Raw genomic sequence first — 22,690 nt, 5'->3', positions numbered from 1 at the left:
CAGTAGCAGAAGCAGCAGAAGGCAGCAAAAATTAATTAAAAGCCAACGTGCGGCGGCAATGCAATTAAATTCGATTTGGTCGGGCATTCGACTGCTGGAGACTCAAACTGGAAGCTCGAACTCAGCTGGACGGCTGTTGTTGACATCATTTAATACAACAATACGGCAAAATTATATTCCACATACATACTGTGAGCGAGTGTACGTATGTATGTGCTTACAGGACCGTCAAAAGTTCACATACAATGCAACACACAACATATGTACACGACCCTTTTGTTTTGTTTGTTTTTTGTTTGTTTTTATTGGGAATTTTGCCTGGTTTCGGCTGTTGGCTGATCTGCCTATTTGGTTTATGTTCTCCCCTCCTGGCCACCTTTTCTTCCGGTGTATGTGCCACTCTTTCTATGTGGGTGTGTGCGTGCTTGTGTGAGCCCGTTGATTCGTGGCACCTTTTGGATTTGACAGTTTTGTAATTAACTGCAGTCGGCTGCCTCAGAGTGCTGCATACTTTCGGGCGCCTCAATCCGCATTGGCATTTTGTAACGCAATTACTTTTGCCGGCTTTTCAAACTTTTTCCTATTCATTTCAACTCGATTTCGGTAGCTGAAAGTTGGCCCCGAATCAAGTTGATAGGGAATACGTGACAGCTTGCACCAGTGGACCACGGCACAACGGGACCACGGCACTACGGGACCACAGGACACACGTGTGTGAGCTGCTTTCTCCGGGTTTTAGCCATTCCCGATACCATTTCACTTTGAAGGCTCACAGCTGGCTCACACTGCCCCAATCCGCTGCTGTTGTTTTTTATGGGCCGACCGCCTTTATGCGCCCGCATATTAAACAATTATTGCCAAATGGCAAGCGACAGCTGCGTTGTGTCGCCGATGTCGTTAGTTGGTGGGCATTGGTGGCATATCCTGGTGTTCTGGCATTCTGCTGTTCTGCTGTTCTGGTATCCTGGCTGGACGAATAGCAGGAGGCCTATGCTGTGCTTTTTTTTACCATTTCACCATTTTACCAAAGCAGGACATGGCCAGTAACGTGGCGCCTGCAACGTGGCTTACTGGGGAAGCTTTCGTTCGTTGCCGCTTTTTTTTCGCGTTTCAGCGTCTGCTGCAATTTATGTGTATAAATGACAAAAGTACCGTTATTTATGGCCAGCAACCGCAACGCAATTTGGCAACACTTGTTGGCCAATTGGCAAAAATGTGAAGGCGGGAACTCAGCTGAGTTCCCCCGGGCAATATAATGTTTATACGTGTGTAGGCGAGAACATCTACATATCCTTGCAATCACCTAATACGGGGGAGCAGGAGGAGACAAGGATTATTTCTGTTTAGCTGATGGATCGTCCCATTCCCTGGAGGATTGTTGTCCATCTCGAAGTATACTCTTCATTTAGCGCGCTCGAAATGGTTAATCTCATTAAAAAAGTGCTCCCATAAATTTGAGTCCTTACTTGATGGTTTATCTTTATTACCTAAAATAAAGCCAATAAAGGCCTTCCTTTAAATACCCTCCAAAATCGTACTACCCTAAGTCCAGGGTATCTGCTTAGGAGCAGTCTTGCTTGACAACGAACATTTTTGTGCGCTCTGTGCAAAATTTGAATTTTTATTGCTGATCGAAGCCTGCAGCACATTATATGACAAGGCCCCCACTTAGCCGCCTCCCAAATTATGCGTATTAAGGCCTTTTGGGGGAGATGGGTGGTCGGATGGATGGAATCCGAGTTGCTTGATAGCTTGTTGCGGACATAAATTTGTCGCCGCTGCTGCTTCATCTGGCGTCTGTTTGTGTAAATGTGCCAAATGCGCTGGAAGCCTCGCAGTGGCTCGATATTGACTTGACCCTTCTGTTTTGTTGTCGCGCCTTTTATTATGCTAATATTTTTAGGGCATTGCCAAGATTTATTGGAATGGCTGCGGCTGCTCGTCCATAAACGCAGGCCATACATATACATATACAGCATATCCCCGAGATTGGCTATCGGCGATGGAAAGGTGTAAGGAATTTCCTCGGGCAATTTGAGCCAGCGGCCACATGGCGTATGCGCGTTTTCGGGGGCGATGGGACGACGGGACGATTTTAGATTGGTTCGGGGGGCATAACAATTAAATTGTCATTTCGTCGGTGCAAACGCTTGTTGCTGCTTGTTGTCTCGCTTCGTGTTGCATAATTGGCAACGTTTTTGCAATTAAAACAACTAATTGGCAGCAAAAACTATTGGCCAGCACGGGCAGCAGATGTTAGCTGGTCGCTGGTTCTGCAAGGAGGAAGGCGGTGGGTCCCATAAAAAAGTATGCGAAAAATTAGTTGCATAAATTTCTGGTAAAAGTTGAAACTTTGCGGCGGTGGCTAATTGCAGGGGGCAGGGGGTAGGAATCTGAGAACTATGAGGTAAAGGCAGGGCGAAATTAATTTGTCCTCCTGTTTTAACAACTATTTCTGATTCCCCTTCAGCGTTTACTCTTGCCTAATCCCTCTCACGTAGGAATAGTGGAAATTCAACAGCACCACGCAGTATGGTTTTAAAGGAAAAGCCGGAAAAAAGGGTTGAAAGAACACACTTCTGCATAGGTGTTTATGCTTTGTTCGATTCTCGAAAGCTGCGGGCCTGTGTCCACAGATAAAACTCCAGCTCCAGGGCTCCACTGCTCCGCCCTCGGACAGAGTTGTTATGATTTTACAACAATATTATTTTTCCATCAACAACATCAGCAAAAATCAATCAAGTTCAATTAAAATGCTGCCAGCGGACACAAAAAGCAGCCGGCAAAACGCCAAAAAAAACATGCAAACCAGAATGCAATTATCAAAAATTAATTTCATATAAAAATTGTATAGGAGAAAAAAGGTTTGTCAGTAACAGAAATTAAAATGCCAATTATAAATTGCAATTAAGAGATGAAAAGTGGCCAAAGAAATTAAAATATCCGTTGTCCTGGCCAAATCAATCAAACCTAATTGCCTGCGTGTGTGTGTGTGTGTGTGTGTGCGACTATGTAAACACGATAATAACATTTACACTGTTGCACAAGCATATGTACCTCTGTGTGTGTGTGTGTGTGTGTGTGTGCTTATGTTTTATGGGAATAAATTTAACTATGGTAATGCGCAAATACGAAAAAAGACAAATGCTGGCAACAATTTTGTATTATATATATGTGTGTGTGTGTGTGTGTTTTTGCCTAACTGGGCGGCCTGTGTGTGCGTGTGGGTGTTTTTTGTGCGTGTGCAAAGCTTACATTTACACAAGTGCAAAAATTCCCAAAACACAAATCCTAAAAAAACATTTGTTACTTTTTGTGGGTGTCTGGGGTCTGGGTTCGGGGGAAGGAGGACGAAGGACGAAGGACCAAAGGTCCAATGCACGGGGGTGACCACACTCACACACAGTTACCCACTCACTGACGGCATAGTGCAGGCCACTGGTATTGGTGGGCTTTGTGAACGTACAGCGGTGTGCGAGTGAGCTGTGGGCTGCGTGTGTCGACATAAGCGTAGTCCTGCCCCATTGATTCCTACATGGGATCCTTTTTTTAAGTTCCAGCATCTCTATTATTCTTCCCAAACTTTAACGTAGTTTCTGGGAAGGCAGCTTAATCCTGGAGGTTTCCAAAAAAAGGAAGTGGCAAACCTGAAGCGTAGGTTAATCTGAAAAATTCGAAGCTTAATGATAGAGGAAAGCCTAACTTCATGACCAATTGACTCATTTTAATGACTGAAAGAATCTCCTAGTTCTGTTATTACCCTTTATGACCTAAGACTTCCCTTCAACTTCCAGTTGGCCAACCAAAAATGTCAGCAATATTCACATCCATGTTCAACGGACAATCCAGAGACCTGGACAAGTTTTCCAGGCGGAGAGTCTTCTATCCATAGCCCACTCCTTAGGCGATTGTCGCCATTGAGCGTTTAGATTGTAGTCCTCTTGTTGCGCATGAATGTATAACATTTTGTCCATTCGAGCTCGTAAATTCGAGATTATTTTGTGGTGCATTTAAATTTAGCAAAACAGAGGAGTAGAATATGTGGCGGGGCAGATAGTCGTCGCAGAGCGGTGTAAGTGCAGCCGGAGCAAGCGATTCGCTTCACCATGCTTGTTTTGCCATCGAAATTAAAGTGAATTTTGCGGTTTGGCTGCCAGAGAATGAAAATAGGCCTGGCAGAGGCACTTGAGGAGTGGTGGTCGGATTTGGACTTGGAGTCGGAGATGGATCTATTCGTCTCCACTTTGGCGTGCTCTTGCTCTTTCAACTTGAATGCAATTAGAAAGTAAAACGACTACAAATTGTCTTGCCGGGGCATTGATTGATTTCCAAGGAAATGGGGAAATTGACGCCGCAGATCCCAATCCCCGAACTGCGAGTCGGAAAATTCAGCAGCCGAGCGCAGCGGAGTCGCTCTAAAAATACCATGCTCCGCTGTCCGCTTTTCCTTTTCATTTTCCCCGAGTGCATTAGGAGTTCCAAAACGAAGCACAAAACACATGTAAGAAGACGAAACATTTCTAATGACTGCGGTGACACTTTTGTGGAAGTGCACACACCCAGCCGGCGGATGCATACGAGTACGGGTATATACTCGGACTCGGAGACACAGACACATAGCAGGGATGCGGATACGGAGAAGTCGGAGAGCTCTGTTGCATACCTGTGCATTCTGCCGGATAAAATTAGAACGTGAAAGTCGCTGCAGTTGACAGCGTAAAAATGTGTGAACTAAGGAACAGGAAAACGACGGCGGGGTGCCACATAAACCAAATCGAAATTAATAATGAAACCGAAAGGCGGCTCCGATTTACACTTGCCGCCGACTTGGACGTCCTATGACTTAGCCCCTTTCGCAAAACTTTTTATTAACTTCCGTCGATTGTCGTCTAAACTTTCCAATTACCAAAAATGATTGCAGACCACCCCATGTCAGCCCCTCCCCTTTGAACGTATTTTTAGCCAAGTCATAACACAGACGTACTCCTAAATTTAGATCCTCTACTTTATTAGTTAGAAACTGTAAGTGCTGAACGAGTCTGAACAGAGATTGCAAGCGAAGTATTAGTCATTTTATTTTATAGTAAACTTCGAAAACATAAACTTAGATTAAGCATGAATTACTAAGTAAGCAACCCTTAGGTTACTCATTACGCTTATTAAGCTAACTAAAAGATAAGTTTATTACGAATAATTTATTTGAAAATGGTTAGGAATGTGACTGCCTTTTCAAAAACATGTTTTTAAGTTGGTTACTAATAGTTATGTTTTGATAAGCTTCAGAGAGAGGCTTACACAGCGCCTACAAATTCGAGAAACTGGTAAATCGAACTCATAATTAGTTTAATTAGATGTACTAAGAGAAAGTAATTACTGGTTTAAGTTCATTTATTTACCACCACTTAATAAACGAATTAATCAAGGTAAAAATAAATATTCTCAACTTCTTTCAATTACAAACATCTCGTCATACTTCTTAGCTCCCTGGCTAGACTATAATAAGAGCCGCCATGTGGCGAGCTTTGAGCTGGAGAACTGCCGACTCGTCCCACTGTGCGAGTGCGCTTGTGTGGGTATGTGTGTGCGTTTCAGTGCGCCGGTGAATCGGTGTGTGTGCGATCTCCCCTCTCGCTCTGGCTGGCAGGCACTCGAGTCGCAAGTCGACTCAAAAATCACCAGAACATCGTCGACGGACCCGAGTTTCTGGTCCGCCGATCAGTTGTGTCTTGTGCGTTGTGCGGTGAAGTTGCCCCTTCGTTCTGAAAATCCAGCAAAGATACTCGGCCTGTGCGGTGCATCCTTCTCCAGATTGAGAATCACATTGAGACTTAGATCCACATCCAGAACCAGCAGCAGATCTAGCTCCAGCTTCAGCTTCTGCCCTCTGACCTCTGAACAAATCACCAGACCCGTTCCAAGATGAGAGAAATTGTCCATCTGCAAGCCGGCCAGTGCGGCAACCAAATCGGCGCTAAGGTAAGTCCCACTACTATATGACTGACTGTTTTCTGCTGCCTCTTAATTTATTCACATTGACCGAAAACGTTTTTCAATGAGTTTCCAAAATGATCGGGCTGAGGCTCGCGGTTCGATGTCGCCGCCTTTTTCAGCGCATTCAGCAATTAAAGCGAAAGAAAATTAACAACAAAAAATACGTTTAAATAAAAAATGCAAAGTGCAAAAAAGTGGACAGCCAAAGAAATTCGTTGTGAGTCTGTCTGGCACTCAATATGCCCTTTCTGTTCCGCACAAAAAATCAAAAACCAAAAAAAAAAAAAAAAACGAAAAGAAAACGGGTTGGGCCGGCTGCAGATCACGAAAAGTGATTCATGGCAAACCCTCCCGAGGGAAATTGGGAGGGGAATGGCCAGGGAGAATTATGGCAGAGGCGCAAATCAGCGAGAAAACTTTGAGATTTCTGCAATTTTGAGCGGAGTTCGCCGCTGCCTTGCACTCTGCCAAGAAGGGAAATCTCTCGACTTATCTGGCCGAAGAAATCTTTTCGCTTTGCTTGAGTTTCCTTCCCTCTCGAAGAAACCACAAAAAGTGCAATAAGAATAGGCAGTTATTCGGACGTAGATGTATATTAGGAACCAAGGAACATTACTGGGTCTCGGAGAGTTGTTACTCACTGAAAGTCTGTGGAATTACGTCAAAGAGCATAAATATTTATCAGGCTATAGTACGGTGATTCCACAGTAAATAATTAGTAATAATAATATTTACTAAGAACTATACTAAGAACAGTAGCCAAAAACATTTATTAAATTATTATTCTCCGATTACCTGAGGCATTCGAGTCGCAGCTGTTCTTATCTTTCGCTATAAGACCACTCCAATCACATGTAGGGTATACGATGACTGATCAGCAACTACTGCAGTAGTGCCCACTACTGGGCTTTAATCAATCAGAGTAAACGAGAATCGGAAACTTGAGAAATGCAAACGAATCAGAGCAATTAAGTTCTGATTTGCAGTTGGGCATTCTCAATTATCGCGTATATAGGATAGTCCACTCAATCAGCACGCCCCGAAAAGCAGAGTGCAGCTCTTCGAGAAAAGGAGGCAGGCAGTCAACCGGCTTGCCACAGACTCTTTTCGATTTTTGGCAATACCAGTTTTGGATCGAGACTGCGACTCGGACAAGTGGGTCCCCGCTGAGTGCGTTTTTCTGTGGCATCAATGTCAATGCCTAAAGACTCGATTCATATCCAATCACCCCCCGCCCCTGCTAAGTGGGTCACTTGCAGTGCGCCGTGAAACTAAATAGCTGATAAAAGCACATAGAACACTCACGAAAGATAAGCCAGCAAATCTTAATCATTTGATATGAGTCAATTTGGGAAGAATGAGGCGGCCGAGCGACTAGTCAGCAGCTTCAATTTAAAAGCAAACCCGCTTGCCTTTTGCGTTTCCCGGAATTTCGGCAATAGCAATGGTTTTATGGGGCAGCACTCGTAGGTATATAAGCGCAAACAGACTTCGCGTACTCGAATGAGATATGATGGGAAGTTTGTCTTGGTAATTTGAGCAGCCAACCTCCCCGTAATGTGAGACCCGAAAACGAAAAACAAAAAAACTAACAGCTGAGTGGACACTCGCAACAAGAATCTGAATTGGGATGGGGCCTTGGGCCTAGGGCCTCTGGAAATTCGAAAACCGCACAAGTGCAGGAGAAAAGGAAGTGACTCACCGGACCTGTCCTGTATACAGTTACAGGATATCGGACCTGCATTCTTCATATAATATATATATGTGCGGTTCGCTGTTTCCCTTTTTAGCTCGAGCCACGACGATTAATGCATATTAAGTGAACGGCCTACGAGATTAAATTCAAGAACTCGCAAGACCATGCCACTGCGATTCGAAGTCAATAAACCCAGTCCCTCTCTTTGGGAACTCTTATCGTCGCCTTCTTTTCGGAGACTTCACAGCAGCTGTGAGGAAAGACAAAGGCCAAAAGTGGGTGGTGGTGCGGCGTGGGGCCCCTCTCAATTGAAAGAATTTTCTTTTGATGCCAAATGTTTTATATCTTGTGAAAACACCACTCTCCGACTTTTTGCATAGTCAGCGATCCTCTGCAGAGACGGAGAAAGGGACAGCAAGACGGGCTCCAAGTTCATGCCCGAGTGATTTCCTCTTCGCAAGACTCGAATAGACGAAGTGCAGCGATGGAGGAGTCTTCTTGGCTCCCAGACATGCAACACTTAATGAGGGCGTCTCGATTGCCAGTCGCCAGATGATCGCATGCTAGAGGCGTGGCGCGGCAGGGCGGAGGTCTGCTCTCTGCGAGGGGGGTTAGACCAGGCCAGTTGCCAGTTGCCAGGCTTCAGAGCTTTGGAAATTAATTGCTCGACGAGAAGAATGGACTTGCAACAGTTAGGCCATCAAAGTTGTTAGAACAGATGTTGTAAGTAACTAGAGGAGACCCTTGGTAGAGAATAACCACTAGACAAGGCTCCCTTGCCGAATAAGTTATTTTATGGTTCTATTACAAAACGGTAAGGTGAATCATAAAAATTAAAGGCTGGAAAGTTAAAAAGTGTGTTGCCCTGAACAAATACTTGATTTGATGCAGCCTTTCCTTTTGAGGAGCATTAAAGAAACCATAAATCCGTTTCGACACGACTTCTCTCCAACAAATTGAATTCTCGCCGACAAACATCGATCGTAAATCTGGCCAAAAAGCCATTAATCTATAATTGCAATCTAACTGTGTGTCGTACTTCGAGGCTCCATTACCCGCTGCAGCTGACATTCACCGAAAACTCGGCTCCATTTTCCGACAGACCATTATCTTGGAAATGAAAAATCCGAAGTGAAAAATTAGTCGAATGTAAAAGTAAAGCGATCAGCGGACCATCGCTGCCAGAAGTGAAAAAGTGGAAATGAGAAAAGCGACTTTTCACTTCAACAGTTTTTGTGCGCTAATTTAGTTTTCATATTTGTTGCTGCCGCCGTGTGGTTTTTTTTGCCTCTTCTGTCTCGTCCGGCCTTATAAACCGAACTTTATTGTTGTGGATGTTATGGTTAGCTTCATAATTGCAGCGGCCACACTCCAATTAAATTTGATGATCTTGCTAAGATTGCAGTTGTCTGAGATTCGTTTCTGCTGATGTAGCTTCTTGCCCCATCCCCATCCCCATCCCCATCTCCCGTACTTTCTTACTTTTTAAATAAACAAAGCTATGCAGACGCCACGGGCAGCTCCAGTTTTTCCCCTTTAAGGCGGTCCCCAACCCTTCTTGTTTATAGTCGCACACGTCAAGTTCAAGTGCCAAAGGGAAACAACTCAGACATCGAGGGAATGCGGCTGCCTCTTGGCTGGGGAATCGCTAACATTTTTATTATTTCCCCTGCCTTCTGAGATGTGTACTTGGGGACTGTTGCCAAGCCAGCTGCGTTTCGCTCCGATGGAGAGTCTAGGCTGATCCCCAAAACCGATCCCCGAAATAGTCGTCTAATGATCAACTAACGGCGCCCAAATTTGGTTCTTGTTAAACGCAGCACAACAATTGTAGAGCATTTCCTCAATAAATCTCCGGGATGGCCTCTGTATCCATGATATAGATGCCTAATTTATCGTATTTCGATTGGGTTCCCGGAGTCATGGAGTGGGTTAGCCTGGCCGTCTCTAATGCTGGGTCGTTGGCCTGCAGTTCCCCCCGAACTTTCGGATCATTCTTTGGCCCCCGATGAGTCAGCAGTCAGCAGTATATAAGTAGTACATCTCTGCCGCTCTGCCACTCTGCCACTCTGGTACCCCCATCCCATCCCACGGGCTCTGCTATTTTTAAATGCATTTCTCCCCAGGAGCGCCGTGGAGTGGAAATTTGTCCCATACAGTGAGAGGGCCACTATTTTTTACTGGCCCGGACGCATCTTTTAAATTTAGCACTAAATCAGGGCATGTTCGGCGGCGTCCAAAACTGACGTTTGAAAAACTAAACATGAGTTTATTTCTCCCTTTTTTTCGGGGCAATCTGTCTCACTTTTGACTGCCGCATCGGGCCCCCTATATGGCCAGGCCATATATATCCCATATCCCATATATATACTTCTGTATATTTTTCCAAAAACCTCAAACTTTATGGGCTGCGGCTGCGCCTTGTTGTTCGTCACATTGTCACATTGGCACATCGGAGGAGGCAGGAACAGAGATTGTTAGAATTGTTGATAGTTCTTCTTTTTCGGTCGCAGCCACAGAACTGCGGCCATATGTCAGGGCTCAACATGAACTCTGACATGGCTGGGTGGGCACAATTATTCAACTTGATGAACGGCTCGGGAATATTTAGTAAGGCTTTTGCCGACTGAAAATCTGCAATCGCCAAGTGCTCGACTGGGGTATAAAGATATTATATCTCTGGGATGGATGATAAGGATGAAAGATCTCCGCTTGAGTGGCAGATAAGAGCGCTGGCCAAGATGCGGGTTGCATCTTTTTATCTTGAATGGGAATGGATTTGTTTGGCTAATCATAATAACTTTGCGTAAAACGAATCTGTAGCTTTCAGACTTATCTCTTCTTTCAAATAATATATAATGGAAATAGAAAATCCATTTATTTATCTACTTCTGGGGAACATTTGTTGCCATTCGGATTAATCCGAACTAATTACTGCTAATAAAACGAGTTTCTAAAATCATGTTGATGAAACGTGATGAACTGATTATCGAACTGATGCTTTTAATATCAAAAAGGTAATGCAATCTGTGAAGAAGTATTGGAGGAAGTCATTTTGGGTCAAGGTTTTCTTTATCTGTTTTTTTGCTGAACAAATCTAACATTTCCCAACGTTTTCCTTCCAGTTCTGGGAGATCATTTCCGAGGAGCACGGCATCGACAGCAATGGCATCTACGTGGGCGACAGTGATCTCCAGCTGGAGCGCGTCAGTGTCTACTACAACGAGGCATCGGGTAAATGCTTGCCATATCATAGAAACCCAATGTGATTGACTAATCCTAAACCCTTTCAGGAGTCACGCGGTCGTCGGGTGGTAAATATGTGCCTAGGGCCATTCTGCTCGATCTGGAGCCCGGCACCATGGAGTCGGTGCGATCGGGTCCCTACGGACAGCTCTTCCGGCCGGACAACTTTGTGTACGGTCAGTCGGGAGCGGGAAACAACTGGGCCAAGGGCCATTACACCGAGGGCGCCGAACTGGTGGACAATGTCCTCGATGTGGTCCGCAAGGAGTGCGAAAACTGCGACTGCCTGCAGGTTGGTAGCTTCATTTCATAAGATCCAAATCAGTATCTAGATTTATGTTAATCGTTATCCTTATTTTAGGGCTTCCAACTGACGCACTCGCTGGGCGGCGGTACTGGCTCCGGAATGGGAACCCTGCTGATCTCGAAGATCCGCGAAGAGTACCCTGACCGCATTATGAACACCTACTCGGTGGTGCCCTCGCCCAAGGTGTCCGACACTGTGGTGGAGCCCTACAACGCCACCCTGTCGATCCATCAGCTAGTGGAGAACACAGACGAGACGTACTGCATCGACAACGAGGCTCTGTACGACATCTGTTTCAGGACCTTGAAGGTGTCCAACCCCAGTTACGGAGATCTGAACCATCTGGTTTCCCTGACCATGTCTGGAGTGACCACATGCCTTCGTTTCCCTGGCCAACTGAATGCCGATCTGCGCAAACTGGCTGTCAACATGGTTCCATTCCCGCGTCTGCACTTCTTCATGCCCGGATTCGCCCCGCTCACCTCTCGAGGATCTCAGCAGTACAGGGCTCTGACGGTGCCCGAGCTAACCCAGCAGATGTTCGATGCCAAGAACATGATGGCCGCGTGCGATCCTCGACATGGTCGCTACCTAACGGTGGCCGCAGTCTTCCGTGGTCGCATGTCCATGAAGGAGGTGGACGAGCAGATGCTGGCCGTCCAGAACAAGAACAGCTCCTACTTCGTAGAGTGGATCCCGAACAACGTGAAGACCGCCGTCTGCGATATCCCGCCAAAGGGTCTGAAGATGTCCTCCACTTTCATCGGAAACACCACGGCCATCCAGGAGCTGTTCAAGCGGATTTCCGAGCAGTTCTCGGCCATGTTCCGGCGCAAGGCCTTCTTGCATTGGTACACCGGCGAGGGCATGGACGAGATGGAGTTCACCGAGGCGGAGAGCAACATGAACGACCTGGTCTCCGAGTACCAGCAGTACCAGGAGGCCACCGCCGACGACGAGTTCGATCCGGATGTTAATCAGGAGGAGGTCGAGGGCGATTGTATTTAATGGTGTGGCCAGAGGAATGAGGGGCGTGCGTGACGGGGGGGAGGTCGTGTTTCTGCGCGGCATGCGGCACCAGCTGGCGGCCAAGCACTGCAGCATCCTTTGACCCCGTCGGTAAACACACACAGCCACACCACACCACACCACACACAACACAGTAACACTGAAACACTGAAACACCATTACCATCACATACACGGACAGGACAGGACAGACAGACAGGAAGGTCAAGCGTAGTTAGAACATCAAACGGAAATGTTCCCAGAGCTCATGCTTCCTCTATTTCCCATCACTCATCCATCATCTCGCATCTCTCATCTCTCCACTCTCCACTCTCCACTCGCATCTTCATCTTTTTGTCTATTTCGGGCACTTGTCACCCTTCTCTACGCTATACACACTTTACACGGAGGCACGTCTATCGCATTTCTCGCAGCCATTTTCACCCACTTTCCACCCTTTCCCACCTCTTTTCATAACCCCTACTATTTTATCCTACTCCATTTTTATACAACTATTTATATCGCAACGTCAGCAAGATGGAACCACAAGTATCTAGTATTTCAAAGGATAACGAATTTATGCAGAAATCTCGAGAAATGCCCAACGTCCCGGAGTTAGCAGTTAAGACTGACGAAGACAGTTTGGCAATACATACTTTTAGAGCTATATACGATACGAGCTTATCCAAAGATAATCGATTGACAACTCTCATGAGATCCTCGAAAGAAGGCAATTTCTAAAAGCATCCGCAATTGTATTTACATAATCTTAGGGCACAATCCATTCACTTTGTATTCGTGAGCAGTACTTTCTCTTGTAGTTTATATGGTTAAAAACATTTGTACCCAAATAAATTACTAATAATGGCAATTTTGACAAATAATAAATGGAATTTATTTAAAATTTATAACCAGTTGTTTTTTTATGGTAGACAATGGGTTTTCTTGGACTGTTAGTACAGTAATATTGGGACTGGAAAATAGATAACCTACTCCTTTAATAAACATACAGGATGTATTAATGATCTTCCACTTTCAATTATTCCAAAAGTATATCAAACCATTTCCGTCTACTTTTCAAACTGCTTAGCCGTTGGGCATAGCGTTGCCAGATGGAAATAATACGTGACGTTGTAGAATACGATGCTTACGTAGATTGAATGTGTAGAATGTATGAAATGTAAAACAATATGTGTCAAGTACAGTAGCGCCACCTAGCGAAGTCAATAAATGGCAACGCTGTGACCAACTTCCATTATACAGATTAAACGAGTTTTCAAGTTAATTCATTTACTTATATCTTTAAATGAAATAACATTTTTTATTTCTTTGCCTTTAACGCAGATCTTTTGAGCCTCTAAATGATGTCTCTGAAATAATGTGACGCCTATTCAAATATGAAAAATTTGGTCTGCCCTAATCTCTCTCCAAATATCTATATTCTGGCCATAACAAAGCGAAAAATGGTCGCAATGTGAAATATCATATCTCGATGAACTTGTATTTTAATTTTCAACATAATTGCATACCCACCTTAATATGTAAATTTTTGGACATTTTTCGCAAATTTTGATGATGTAACCCCTTACCAAAAATGCAAAAATTGCCCGAAAAATTAACTTTCCCAAATCCACCAGACAGTGACAAAAATGGTTAGTTTTGGTCGTTAGCTGCACAAAACAATCATTCCTGTTGTTCTACGTCTTGTTTTGACCATTTTATAGGCTATAACCCTAGAAAAAAATATTACAAATATTAGGTTAAAATCGCTTCTCTGATTTATCGTCAAAGAAATCAGAATTTTGCCATAACATTGTCAAAAATGGTCGGAATGTGGAAAGTCATATCTCGATGAGTTTGTAATTCAATTTCCAACATAACTGTGTTCACACCTAAAAATGGCAATTTTAGGGCATTTTTCGCAAATTTTGATGATGTAACCCCTTACCAAAAATGCAAAAATTGCACAAAAAATTAACTTTCCCAAATCCACCAGACAGTGACAAAAATGGTTAGTTTTGGTCGTTAGCTGCACAAAACAATCATTCCTGTTGTTCTACGTCTTGTTTTGACCATTTTATAGGCTATTAACCTAGAAAAAATATTGCAAATTTTGATGATGTAACCCCTTACCAAAAATGCAAAAATTGACCAAAAATTAACTTCCCCAAATCCACCAAACAGTGACAAAAATGGTTAGTTTTGGTCGTTAGCTGCACAAAACAATCATTCCTTTTGTTCTACGTTGTGTTTTGACCATTTTATAGGCTATTAACCTAGAAAAAAAAGTGGCAAATATTACGTTAAAATCGATACTCTGAATTATCGTTAAAGAAATAAGAATTTTGCCATAACATTGTCAAAAATGGTCGGAATGTGGAAAGTCATATCTCGATGAGTTTGTAATTCAATTTCCAACATAACTGTGTTCACACCTAAAAATGGTTATTTTATGGCATTTTCGCAAATTTTGATGATGTAACCCCTTACCAAAAATGCAAAAATTGCCCAAAGAATTAACTTTCCCAAATCCACCAGACAGTAACAAAAATGGTTAGTTTTGATCGTTAGCTGCACAAAACAATCATTCCTGTTGTTCTACGTCTTGTTTTGACCATTTTATAGGCTATTAACCTAGAAAAAATATTGCAAATTTTGATGATGTAACCCCTTACCAAAAATGCAAAAATTTACCAAAAATTAACTTCCCCAAATCCACCAAACAGTGACAAAAATGGTTAGTTTTGGTCGTTAGCTGCACAAAACAATCATTCCTGTTGTTCTACGTCTTGTTTTGACCATTTTATAGGCTATAAACCTAGAAAAAAATATTACAGATATTAGGTTAAAATCGCTACTCTGATTTATCGTCAAAGAAATCAGAATTTTGCCATAACATTGTCAAAGTATCAAAACATGTTTAAAATATGGAATGTCATACATTGCTTATCTCCCAAGGCAATTCTCCATCGATTTGCTTTTCACCGTAAACATCTTCAATTTTGGATTATTTTGCAAAAATAAGTGATGTAACCCCTTACAAAAACACGAAATTGCGATTATACTTGGGACTGCAATCAAATATACATAATATTTAGTAATACAAGAAGAAGTCAACTATTCACATGGCAGTCTAATTTTCTCGAAAGATTCAAACAATTAACCGTCATTTTTTCTCTATAAAAATGTACTTGCCACACGAGCTGAAAGCTGAAAGCACGGCTTCCACTTGATAATCTCGAGCGGATCTCGGAGTCGCAGAAACCTTTCCATTAACCGACTCTCTCGGACCTCAAATGCGACAAATTCACCAGAATTAAAAGACATTAAGCGACGTTAGCGGTCTCGTGACACAAACAAAGCTCAACATAAAAGCCAGGCCAATAACAAAGTCGGCTAAGAACAAAACCCCAGACATACGGAACAAAAAATGAAAAGCAAGCTAAATGCACGGCAGAACCAGTTTTATATTTGTTTTTGATCGAAAGAGCCGGCCGGCTTTTCTGAATGACGAACAGAACTGAGAACTGAGAATGAGAACTGAGATCTGAGAACGGAGAGTCGAGAACCTTTTTCAAGCCGGCTTTAGCATTGTAACACGTTCTTCCGTCTGGAACTTTAGTGACCGGTTAAAGTGCGTTTAACCGTTAGTTATGTCACTTCAGCGGGTCAAAGGAAGGTTATGCAGAGCGGAAGTGCCCGTCTGAAGCTGAGAACCCGGCTCTCAAAAGTGGGCCAAGTCAGATGCCAAAGATACCATCATCACTTAGCCATGGCTGCAAATGCAGAAGTCACCGAACGAGTTTTAAATATTTTTCAAACTTTTGTTTTACAAAATTTTGCTTAAAATTCGGACTTAAATAAATATATTTACAATCTTTACTGCAAGAACAACATTCCTTTGCTTTTAACTTAATTCCCAACTTGAATCTATGACTAAAATAATCGTAAATTTTGTGTAAGTCAATTGATTAAGAACTTTACGCCCTTATATACGAGGTGTGTTCAAAAAGTAAGGTGACTCTTCAAATTTCGCGAATTTCAAATTTTTCGATTATCGAAACCTTTTAGAAGTTATACGAGGTGTGTTCAAAAAGTAAGGTGACTTTTCAAATTTCAAATTTTTCAAATTTTTCGATTATCTTCAGTTTTGGGAACAAGAAAAAGTCACATGGGGCCAAATCCGGTGAATATGGTGGCTGAGGCATTATTGTGGTGTTGTTTTTGGCCAAAAAATCCAAATCCTTTGATCCATATTTTTCGATAGCAAAAAATCGCCGAGCTCGCAAAACAACTTGTAACTTTACGCCTCTCACAACCAAACAAAAGAGGATGTTCCATTGAAACTTGGTACAGATGTTAGGGAAGAGTGTACCAATATAACAAAACAAAAAAATCGATAATCGAAAAATTTGAAATTCGCGAAATTTGAAGAGTCACCTTACTTTTTGAACACACCTCGTATATATACCACATGATCGATAGATGCAAACCCCTTGAATCGATCGTCCCACATTAATTTCTTGCCGTGAAACAACGCTGGCCAGAAATAAGCAAATGAAAAAGCAATAAAATAGTTGCAACTTACACTCATTTGGCGCCATCATCCAAAGAGCCAGTCGTCCAGCAGAAGGAGGCACAAAATCCAAGATCCAAAACCCAAAATCGAAAACATGAAGCGAGGCAGCGCAGTGATTGACCCAGTTTCCCGAGACGACAACAACCTACCTACCTACTCCTCACTCACTGGATCTGCTGGCTATATCTGCAGCTCTTGGATCTTGGAGTGCTGGAGATGGAGACTTTGCACTCGGGGAAGTGCATTGCACTCGCCGCGAAACTATAGTACAGCTCAAAAAAAAACCAAGGAAAAATCTTGTTTTTTCAGCTAGTTGCCGATTCTTCAGAAAGCCAAAAAACGAAACCCGCTTGAAGTGGCTAAGTGCCAGAGTGGCAAGAGGGCGGTGGGGCAGGGGGCGTGCCGAGCTGGAGGCACATGCAAACAACACGTCAATGCTCTGTGGTAGCCAAAAGCCACCGCAAACGCCTCGACTAGTTTAGATTGGACTTAGACAACCCGATCTACGCTGCTTTTTGATTTTCTGCCATCAGTTTGCTGGCTCTTTTCTTGGCTCCAGCCGTTGTCTTTTGTGGTTTACAGACAAACACGAGTAGAACAACAATAACGAGACAAATTGCAGCTAGGAAAATCCGCAGAGCCAGAGACCCACACGAAAATACACGCTTGACTTGGTCATTGATGCGACCGCACTGGGCCCAAAAAATCTGAAAAACAAAAAGAAAATCTTAAAAAATCCAAAAGCGAAAAGCCCGGCTCATATGCTCATGCTATATGTTTTGTTTGGCTTGGCAGACGTTCACTTGCGGCGTTGCCAAGTTTCTGGCCAACAACAAGTGCCTGGCTAAGTGCAGCGGAAGTGCTTCAGGTGAGTCTTAACTCGGCTCAGCTCAGCTGGGCTGGGCCTTCTTAGCCCGGTCTCTGCAGTTTGCCCAGCCAGCTTTTCAACGCTGTCATAAACAAATGATATACGAAAAGTCTTAAGAGCTTTGGCCCAGTACATGCAAATTATTCGTGTAAATCAATGCACTAAAACTTATGGGCACTCAAGGACGAACCGCTGCTATTTGCCGTCGATTCCGCTGGTTAATAGACTCTTAACAACGTCCATCGATCACTTTCCGAATTTTTCAATTACATTAGCATTTAATGGTTATTGGCCTGCCTAAATTTTAGGAATATTTAAAAATATTTCGTTATTTTTATACATTTTTAATAATCATTATTGTCATTCTGATATCTTGAAGAAGTTTGTTTGGTATTTCATAGATGACTGAAGGATAACCTCCTAGCTCCAAGTTGGTTACTTCACTAAGTCAGTGTTTTTGGCTTTAACATACATAGTTAGTCCCTATAATATCTTACAGGATAAGGTTACTCGTTTATCACCGGTGACCAAAGAAGATGACTATCAGCCTTCCATCGCCAGTGAATCAGCTAGTTTGTGTATCAATAATTAGCAGGTAACATGTCTCCAGAAGGGAGTTGCATCACAGTCACCTACCGATCGGAGGAGTCAAGTGATCCGAGCAGAATAACTAATGCCAACCAGCTATTCCCGCGATTCATTTAGTTGGCCGTCTTGGCCAATTTCACATCACGCCTGAGATTGATGCCACAAATTGGTTCACATGGCATGCCGACTCCTCTGCCAGCCGAAAACACACACAGCTCCAATCTGCTACTGTTGTAATCTTGCAGCTTTAATTTCTGTTTTTCTTGGGTTTTCCTCGTCTCCTTTACTTTTGCATTTTGGCTAATTTCGGTGCATTCTCGCGCATTGAAGTGCCGACGTGTGTTTTGTGATTATTGCAAAGCTTTTTTCCATCTTGTGCCTCGGCTTTTCTTTATTTTTCTTTACTTTGGTTCGGTGTGGTGGCTCTAAGGTTTTGCATGTGTGTGTGTTGCCTGATTGTGTGTTAATTAACTTTGGCATCGAGTGGAGGGCGGGGCGGGTAGATTTATGCCGTGGTTATTACAGTGGAAACTGCCGAAGTACCCCATCCATTAACACTTTCGGCGATGGCTAAGAGAGAGCACTGAGAGAAAGAATGCATTCTAAGCAATAGAAACTTGGAGAATGTTTTTTATTATGGTCTCTAGTTTATGTGGAATTGTTAGGTATCTTCTTCTGCTAAGATGACTAACAGAACTTAAGTAGTATTTCTCTCAGTGCAGGCTATTGCCAAAATACTTGTACTTAGCCACTGGCCACTGTTTCACAGACTGAGATCTTGTGCGGCGCTTTTTTATCGCCTGCCAATTCGTGGAATCTCAAGTGGAGTTTAATTTTGGGCCGGGTTTATTAACCGTTGACATTTGTTAAACGCACGTCGCCGGCTAACAGTTAACTCCATTTAATTCGGAAGACGAAGAAGTACACAGAGTGCTGGCTGTGCCGTTATGGCACATTTCCATGTTTTATATTCCCAGGAAAGGCTCAGCCACTCGGCTGGCCCGCCCCAGTTTCTGGCTTACAAAACCGACAGCAAGTGGAGGTACTTTTTCTTCTTTGGCCATTTGTAATTGCCGTTGCTGCAAATCAATCAAATCGAAGCCGGGCAATTTGTCTAATGAGTTGTTGCCACAGGTAGCAGCTAGTGGCAGCAGCGAGTGGCAGCAGTCGGTAAATAGGTGCTAATAACTATTGCCAATTGAATGAAATGGACCCCGAGAGCTTAGGCATACCCAACGCCATCGCCATAGCCATCGCCATTCCCATCCCCATCCCCATCCCCAACTCCCCACCGACTTGCAGCAGCCTCGGCAGATTTGCAATGCGACCTGATGCAAATGGTAATTTGATTGTGCCGCCTGTCGCTTGATTGATTGCCTCGCATAGATATTCCCCTGGCAACTGGATACATAGACATAGATATAGATGCGGCAGAACCAAACTCCCCGGGAATTAATGCGCATTTCGATGAAGCCGAGTGCTAAAAGGAAGCAAGTTCTTAGGCTTATCGCAGCCGGCATATATTGAACTCTGCGGCTGATAAACTGATAAACAAAGATACATATAGCCGACTGCGGTGCATATTTATGAGTCTGAAATTGTAAATTCTAAACAGTGCAAGGTAGCAGCTGTAGAGCTCTTCCACGAGGAACGGCATCTTTTCGGTCCATGTGATTCTGCAGGAAAATACTTATATTGGGCCATTCTAAAAGACTATTAAAATATGATTATATAAATGTTTACCTCTAAAAACACAAATGGACCTCTAGCACTGCCAACGAGACTCCTGGGCTGAATGATTCATGCGAAAACCCAGCTTAGGGCTCAAAGTTCCCTCTCCGTTTTGGGGCCCCGGCAAAGTGGCCGACGTTTGACACTCGGAGCCACGTTCATAAGCTCACGTATCTGGGCTTTTGATTGTTTAATGTTGTTGCCTGCGCCGTTTGTTGTTGTCACTGGCTGCTTTTTGTTTTTCCTGTTCATTACTTTTGTGTATGGCTGTGGCCTTTGTCTTAAACTAAAAACATTTGACATTTTCATCAAGTTTAACTGCATGTAAACAGCTCAGCTCGGCGAGCGCTCTCTTTTCTTCCATGATTTAATGTGCTGGCTACGGATTTTTCACTCGGCCAACGAGCAACATTAAGCCAAATATGTTAAGCACGATCACATGGCTCTTATTTTGCTTTATGTTTTATGTCATATGTAAAATGGCCTTTTAACGGCAGCCAATGATGCAGCATTTTTTTTATTTTTGGCCAAGGGGAATTTGGAACAATAACGGTCCGTGCCTTCGGGGAGGGTTCACAAAATAGTTAACCCAAATCGTTGTTAATACAAGTATTAAATCGAAGGTAAAACTTTGATGTTATCTAATATTACACAGCTACAGTGGTGTCATAAATTAGTAGGTTTTTGAAAAATTAATACACTTGTATTTTATAGGAAAACACGCTTTCAATTAGCAGGTATGCGTTGGGACTTTAGGCCATAATTTACATTAATGTTAACCCTTTTTCATATAAGCCTTTCTAATAGTTCTCCTAATGATTTCTGATGCCAATCTACCATCCGAAAATTGAGATCAAGCCCTCTGGGAATCGGCCAGAAATAAATTGAATATTTATCAACAACTTTCCCATGGCTAATGGCTTGCTTTTATTTATAAACTGTTGACTCGTGGCCCAAGGACGATGGCTGTTTACTAGTCTGAATCATCGACGTGCGTTTCTCGAATGTTTTTACCTGGCCTGCAGTCTTCGTGTAAGCCAAATCCACTTTTTGGACATCTGGTGTCATATTTTTGATATCTCAATGTCCGACTCTTAGCCAGCCGAACGAAGCTTTTCACACGCAGCCAAAAAATTGGCGATTGTCTGTTACAGCAGCAGCATGATAAAAGCCGCTTAAATGCAAAAAGTGGAGAAAAAATGAAATAAAAGACATTGTTGACTTTTCGGCTAGGCTTTTGTTAGTAACTAACACTTTCTTGTCAGGAGGGAAAAATAAAAAGACACAGAGACGGCGCACAAACTCGAATTTGGGTCAAACATTATTCAAATACAGCGAGCGACGACGCACAACTGAATGAATGAATAGTGAGAGTGGGGCGAAGACTTCGGCGGGGCATCCGGGGAATCGGAGGGGTCCGGACTCCAGCGATCCACCGATCCGCCGATCGGACAGCTGACCAGCCAAGCAACCAGTACGCCACTCGGCCATTTAGCGCCGTTTGCTGTCCCGCCCCGTCGCGTACCGCTTCCAAAATGCATAAAGCGCGCGCTCGGTCTCTTGGCTTGGACTGGGGCTACAGCCATGGCTATGTTTTTGCAGAGGGAAAAAATGATATTCGGTTTTGATATTTTAAGATATTCTCTGATCTATTTTTATCCGTATTCATGTACTACCTAGGTCATCTAGTAGTTAGTTCGTGAAAATCATTGCCTACTTCTAGGCGCCATACAAATTTTAAGATTCTTGCCAAAAACATGTAACTGTTACGTTATGTTCTTTAAGTTAATCAGATAAGATCGATAATTTGGTAAGTTACTACCACTAACTTGACTGAAAAACAGGAGACAGTTACTTATTCCCATATTAGCAGAAAAGCAACGTCATTTCTCTCCGTGTACCTCTTGGCCATTGGAGACTCCTAAGTCGGTCGGCTGGCCTGTTGGTCTGCTGGTCGGCTGGAGCGACTGCGACTGCGACTCCAGCCAAGCGACCAAGCTGTTGACCATTTGGCTGCGGCACGTCGTAAGAGTGCTCGATGATATAACCAGGCCCGGGCCAAAAGCGCTAAACAAAACAAAACCCAGCTACTAGCAAATATGTATGCCAAACGGATCGGGGGATCGCGACCGAAGCGGGAGTGGGTTGGATTCGGATTCGGACTCGGACTCGGGCTCGGTTGGTATGGAGCGGCATGGAATGGTACGGAATGGCTGGGCAGGGGCCGACCAGAGGGGAACAGCTCGCATACCGCCTGACAGAGTGACTTAGTGACTTAGTGGCGACTAGAGATGCAAGCGATTCGTCACGGGGGCGGCAAGTGGGTCGTGATTAGCGAGAAAGCAGTCACGCAGTCGCTAATTTGGGTCACAGACTCTTGGCCAGCTATTTTTGTAATTTATCGAGCTATTAAGTATCGAAAAAATTAATCCAAGCGTTTAGGTGGAAGACAAGGATAGGTCAGTCTAGTGAGTTGGTAAAATCAGAAAGCAGTATAGTGTTACCGGAAAGGAATGGCGTTCTCGTAGACACTTTAAAATTCTTAAGACAATTCTTTGTAAGAAATGCTAACTAGTTCCAGAAAAATCTAGTCTCCCCTGACTTCGTGTCACGGATTGGCAGGATGAGTATGATCAGCGATCCGTGATCAGTCACGTGGCCATCGCCAAAAGGTGAC

General features: G+C 43.5%; 1 protein-coding gene and 1 pseudogene across 1 annotated transcript; one reads left to right on the top strand and one right to left on the bottom strand.

The window, feature by feature from the left end:
• Nucleotides 1–1,542: 1,542 nt before the first annotated feature.
• On the bottom strand, nt 1,543–2,052 carry LOC108107191 (annotated as a pseudogene).
• Nucleotides 2,053–5,709: 3,657 nt separating this feature from the next.
• On the top strand, nt 5,710–12,354 carry LOC108107356 (tubulin beta-3 chain). The gene is made up of 4 exons (XM_017214855.2): nt 5,710–5,976; nt 10,813–10,921; nt 10,981–11,225; nt 11,295–12,354. Exons 1-4 carry the CDS (start codon nt 5,920–5,922, stop codon nt 12,246–12,248), a joined length of 1,365 nt encoding a protein of 454 aa, XP_017070344.1. The 5' UTR covers nt 5,710–5,919; the 3' UTR covers nt 12,249–12,354.
• Nucleotides 12,355–22,690: the final 10,336 nt, after the last annotated feature.

The sequence above is a fragment of the Drosophila eugracilis genome, unplaced genomic scaffold, assembly GCF_018153835.1.
Source record: "Drosophila eugracilis isolate 14026-0451.02 unplaced genomic scaffold, ASM1815383v1 contig_1765, whole genome shotgun sequence".
Taxonomy (NCBI): Eukaryota; Metazoa; Arthropoda; class Insecta; order Diptera; family Drosophilidae; genus Drosophila; species Drosophila eugracilis.
The sequence above is the reverse complement of the archived record's forward strand: the minus strand, read 5'-3'. Positions and strand labels throughout refer to the sequence as shown.